The 6000-nt window shown below is 44.3% G+C and overlaps 1 protein-coding gene across 1 annotated transcript in view; it reads left to right on the top strand.

Annotated features, from left to right (window-relative positions):
* Positions 1–98: 98 nt before the first annotated feature.
* The window catches only part of LOC108679212 (formin-like protein), a gene marked incomplete at its 5' end in the record, with an annotated part of 40189 nt that continues 34287 nt past the window's right edge, over positions 99–6000 (top strand). The window contains 4 exon segments of the mRNA XM_047885577.1: positions 99–125; positions 1134–1347; positions 1940–2016; positions 3265–3436. Of these exon segments, the coding sequence (XP_047741533.1) occupies positions 99–125; positions 1134–1347; positions 1940–2016; positions 3265–3436 (490 nt within the window).

Here is a 6000-nt window from a genome sequence, read left to right as displayed (position 1 = left end):
CTTCCGCCTCATGATGCTGAGGTGAGAACCCTCGTGCCCTCACTTGCCTCACCTTCCGCCTCATGATGATGAGGTGAGAACCCTCGTGCCCTCACTTGCCTCACCTTCCGCCTCATGATGCTGAGGTGAGAACCTCGTGCCCTCACTTGCCTCGCCTTCCGCCTCATGATGCTCAGGTGAGAACCCTCGTGCCCTCACTTGCCTCACCTTCTGCCTCATGATGTTGAGGTGAGAACCCTCGTGCCCTCACTTGCCTCACCTTCCGCCTCATGATGTTGAGGTGAGAACCCTCGTGCCCTCACTTGCCTCACCGTCCGCCTCATGATGCATATTATGCGAGGTCCCATCTGCCCTACCATAATATGCTTCTTATTAGCACGTGATGTTTCGTTCATATCTCTTTATACCACGTTGTCAGTAATCGATGTTCGTAACTGTATTCAGTCTAGCCGCCTTGTTTAGATTGTACTGTTTTATCTGTATTGTCTAAAACTGATTTGGCTATAACAGCATTTTCAGTAACTTCATAGCCTGTAACTGCGTTGTTTGTAGCTGTAGTGTTTGTACCTGAAACTGAAACACACAAGGTTTGTACAGACACGAGCAGCGTGTACGTGAGAGTACCGTATGTGGGAGGCCATCATTGTAACATAGTCTGTATCATATACCGTAGTCTGTAACCCTCACTAAGATGAGCGTTAATTGCAGACACGAGCAGCGTGTACGTGAGAGTATGTGGGAGGCCATCAATGTAACATAGTCTGTATCATATAGTCTGTAATCCTCACTAAGATGAGCGTTTGTTGCAGAATCATTATAACATAGTCTGCATCATATAGTCTGTAACTAAGATAGCGTTTGTTACAGACACGAGCAGCGTGTACGTGAAAGCACGTGAGAGGCCATCATTGTAACATCATAGTCTGCATCATGTGGTCTGTAACTAATATGATCGTTTGTTACAGACACGAGCAGCGTGTACGGGAGAGTACCGTATGTGGGAGGCCATTATTGTAACATCATTGTCTGTATCATATAGTCTGTAACCCTCACTAAGATGAGCGTTTGTTGCAGAATCATTGTAACATAGTCTGCATCATGTAGTCTGTATCTAAGATGAGCGTTTGTTACAGACACGAGCAGCGTGTACGGGAGAGTATGGACGACGACTCAGGCTCAGAGAACCAAAGCAACAGCGGCGGCAGCAACAACAGACCATCGCTAGACCGCCTCAACAGCCCCAGGATGAAGCGAGCCTCCAGACATGTTCAGAAGCTCAACATGGGCGACAGCAAAGACGACATTCATGTGTGCATTATGTGCATGCGGGCCATCATGAACAATAAGGTATGCTCTAGTGCTTTATTCTTCAATTATTTATATTTGAGAATTTAAATGCAAATAACATGGGCGACAGTAAAGACGACATTCATGTGTGCATTATGTGCATGCGGGCCATCATGAACAATAAGGTATGCTCTAGTGCTTTATTCTTCAATTATTTATCCGTGATAATTTAAAGGCAAATAAAACAAATTCCAATACTATTCACCGCAATTTCAATTAATACGTTTCAAAGGCCAGCTCCTTCACGAGTTTAGAAGTGATTCAGTTTTGTTAAGTAATCGTGCAGCATTCGTACAAAATTTTGTTACTAAAAATATGTGAATTTGGTGTCATTTTCGTTGTTTTTAAATCCTTAGTTAGTTTTCGATTGCAGCCAATAAATGATCTTAGTTTATGTTGCACGGACATGTTATAGATTGTCGTTTGATATCCAATCCGTCGTCGGCCGTTTGGCGTTGGAGACTGAAAAGTTCATCAGCACCAGGTTTAATATCTTTTTATTTTGTTAATCCTGAATTCCTTGCCCTTAATCAATTATTTGTTCCCTTGCTTCGGAGTGCCTGTAATCGAAGTATCTATTTCTTCCCTTCAGTACGGCTTCAATTTAGTATTCGACCACCGGGAGGCGATCAACTGCATCGCACTGAGCCTCAACCACCACAGCTACAGGTAATAATAATAATAATAAAGCGGTTTCAGCGTTTATTAGGCCGTTGGCCTCTCGCCGATTCTTAACATCGCAGAAAATTCGCAGCTTGTTGCTGTCTCGAACTCGCAACTAGCTGCTACAATTCTGCTGTGCTTAACCGCCCGGCCTCCTCGCCGATTCTGGCCAGAAACTGGCGCACAGAGCTGGGATCGAACCTGCGCCTCTCTGCGCCAATCCTGGTACTCTGAACTGTAACCACTGGGCCACCCCGCCTCCCACCTAACCTAACCACCCCGCCAGTCTCGTCCCTATCCTCCCCCGTACTCCCCAATTCCTCATCCCTCCCCGACCTTTTGTTCCTATCCTCTTCATTTCCTCATATTACAGTTTGTGAGCTCCTGCAAACTGAAAGATTATGTAAACTTGCACATAGTTTAACTATCACTAGAATTGGTTCAGTGAGGAACGAGCATTTCCTGACTCAAGCATCAAAATTCACGAACTTTATAGTTAAAGTCGACTGTGCCATTTATTGTATTCTTTTTTCGTGTCCATTTAAACACGCTAGTCAAAAACAAAACTCTAACCAAGAGTGACGGCTCCATGGCACAGCTATCCTTGGCCGTTTCTACGGCGAAGGGTTAAAATCAATGTCGAGCACACTTTAAATATGAAATACATTTCGTTGAAATCGTATTTGCACCTGATTAAATAGTTATTTATGCTCGTTTGATATTAAAATAACATCCACAAGTGTTGAAATGACGTGATGGACCACACTAAACTGACGACTATGAAATACCCAGTTCAGTTTCAAAATCAAGTTGTGATTGTAATGAGATCTCATCATGTCTCGCTTATTGCGTATTTAAAATTTAGCTAGGTATACATTTTAACGTGTTTCTCTCGCTGTTCTTAATTAGACATCAAAGTTTCCCAGATAATTCCAAGTGCTACAAGACTTACATGACATGGGTCAAACAATGTCCACATTTTACCACAGTAAGACGGGCGTGTGTGTCTTGCTAAACATATCTGCTGTCGACCGATCGACCTTTAAAATTTAGCATAGCGCCTGAGATTTCGAGACTGCTTAGTTACTGCTTCATTCTCTACTTACTGCTTAGTTACTGCTTCATTCTTTACTTTACTGCTTAGTTACTACTTCATGAATTCTTAGTTACTGCTTCAAGTCACGTGCTGCGTTCTCATCATGTTTACACATGTTTGTTTATATGCTCATGACTCATGTTTTCATTTGTCACCAGAACAAAAGCCCTGGTGCTGGAGCTGCTGGCGGCCATCTGCCTAGTCAAGGGCGGCCACCACATGATACTAAACGCCTTCGATAACTTCAAGGAGACCTGCGGAGACCCTCACCGCTTCTATACCTTAATGCAATACTTCTCCAACCCAGACTGCTTCCATATCGAATTTATGGTGAGCAAAGAGCGCCTTAGTACAGTACCTCTCCAACCCAGACTGCTTCCATATCGAGTTTATGGTGAGCAAAGAGCGCCTTAGTACCTGTCTCTTATACACATCTAGATGTGTATAAGAGACAGTGTACCGAGTGTCTCCACACTTGTGACCGAGTGTCTCCACACTTGTGACCGAGTGTCTCCACACTTGTGACCGAGTGTCTCCACACGTGTTCACTGCCCTGAGCGGCCCACATGTACTTTCTCCTTTTCTGCTTGCATGACCTTTAGGTCACGTCATTTGTGCTTGAAAAGTTTGAAAAATGTTGTCAGATTTCCTTTACCCCTTGAAAGGGAGATAAAGTTGCGAAATTTTGATGTTTATTGATTTATTTTAATTTAGTGCATGGACGATGGAAGTCGTCACTGGTTAATATTGTCTCCGATACATTTGTCTTGTTCAATTAAGCTAACTGAAGCTTGCCAGCTGTGGAAACTTAACGTGCATGTATTTGGCTTGTGTTCGCTTCACTTGGTAGTGTGGCCGTTTCCTCCTCCCTATTCCTCTGCATCCTCTATTCACTCATTGTCTTTCTTTCACCTTCTCCCTCTTCACCTCCTCCCTCTTCACCTTCTCCCTCTTCACCTTCTCTCTCTTCACCTTCTCTCTCTTCATCTTCTCACTCTTCGCCTTCTCCTTCTTCACCTTCTCTCTCTTCACCTTCTCCCTCTTCCCTCTTCCTCTCTTCCCTCTTCACCTTCTCCCTCTTCACCTTCTCCTTCTTCCTTCTCGTCCCAACTAAGGGAGGAATGCCCTCACCCGCCCTTCACCCCCAAGACGCCCTCGCACCACCACTCCTCATTTCCGGCGCAGCTGCTGCTGCTGCTGCTGCTGCTGCTGCTGCTGCTGCTGCCGCTGCTGCTTGGCTGCTGCTGCTGCTCGTCTGTTGTTGCTGCAGCGTGTACTGCTGCTGTTTATGTTGCTGCAGCATTTAATGCGATCACTGCCCCTGCTGTGTAGTTTATTCTCAACGTGTTGCAGATGCTGCGTGCGCTACAATTGTATCTCTCGTCGCAATCACTGCTGAGTAGCATCTTCATCCATAGACCTACTGCCGCCACTCTAATGATGCTTCATGTATAGCCATGGCCTTGTCATGGTCATGTATAGCCATGACCGCAACTACATCACCACCAACCAGTGTGCTGCATCACTGAAGCCATCATCATGCAGTGCAAGTGATGCTGTCACGGCCTGTTATCATTATCCCTTATAGAGTAGAAAACATGGAGCAATGAGTACGTTGAAAACGTTGACAATGAGTAATTGTTGATCATTAAACATTTATTAGTTTATATTACAAATCTACTCTTGGTACACCGAGGCAGACGCTGCCAGTCTCGCTTCCAAATTCTATTCGGTAATCTTGTCATCTTGTATTAATTGTATATCATTATCAATACTATTGTTGAGGAGCAGTCGCCATTCAGTTGTGGCGCCTTAAGTGTTTCAGTTCTAGTAAATCTTGCCCCTTTCTCCAGTAAAATTATCTATGGAAATTTGATGTACCTTTTGACGGTTTCTTTTTTTTTTGAGTTATCAGTCATCTCATTCTTACAATTTTTGGTGGAATTAAGTCTCGTCATTAATTGGATCCAATGGTTAATTATATTGGTTTTTAAACGTACCCTTGATTACATCGTATAGTTTAGCAAGCGACCACCAAGTTTGTTCAGGAATTGTGCGCTTCAAAGTTCCTCGTAGCGTCGCAAAATCTGTGCAATGCACTGGCCCTGACGTGAAGTGTCCGGACCTTGGACCGATTTGCTTGTGTGTTGATGGTTAGCTTGTGTGGTGGTCTACTGATGCGTATGTGTGTTATGTGTGCGTTAGTGACTAGCTTGTGTGGTGGTCTACTGATGCGTCTGTGTGCGTTAGTGACTAGCTTGTGTGGTGGTCTACTGAAGCGTATGTGTGCGTTAGTGACTAGCTTGTGTGGTGGTCTACTGATGCGTATGTGTGCGTTAGTGACGAGCTTGTGTGGTGGTCTACTGTTGCGTATGTGTGTTATGTGTGCGTTAATGACTAGCTTGTGTGGTGGTCTATTGGCGTGTTTGTGTGTGTGTGTGTTGTATGTGTGTTAAGAGACGAGCTTATGCTTTGGTCTAGATTTAATTCAGATGTATTCTGGGTGTTTGTGACGAGCTTATCTGTGTGTGGTCCATTGATGCGTATGTGTGTTTGTAATGAGCTTGTTTAGTCTAGGCATGTGTGTGTGTGTGTGCCGTCGGATGCATCTGTGCTGGTCATGCGTATTTGTACTTACGTCTTGTCAGAGTTTATTGTACAAGTGCGTTTGTTGTACACCACCGAATGTGTGTTGTCATATTGACGCTTGTGCCTTGGCTTAAGTCTCGACTTGCTTATATGTTTGCCGTCGCACGCGATTGCCTGCCAACGCTCTGGTTTAGGCTCACGTGCCTTCATTTTTGTCCTTATTATTTGATAGTTTTGACTCCACATTGATGCTGCCACGAAGTATTTAAGGAAGGCTTTGTCGGGAACATTTCATGCTGCATGAG

This window comes from Hyalella azteca, unplaced genomic scaffold, assembly GCF_000764305.2.
Source record: "Hyalella azteca isolate HAZT.00-mixed unplaced genomic scaffold, Hazt_2.0.2 contig2464, whole genome shotgun sequence".
NCBI classification, from domain to species: Eukaryota; Metazoa; Arthropoda; class Malacostraca; order Amphipoda; family Hyalellidae; genus Hyalella; species Hyalella azteca.
The sequence above is the reverse complement of the archived record's forward strand: the minus strand, read 5'-3'. Positions and strand labels throughout refer to the sequence as shown.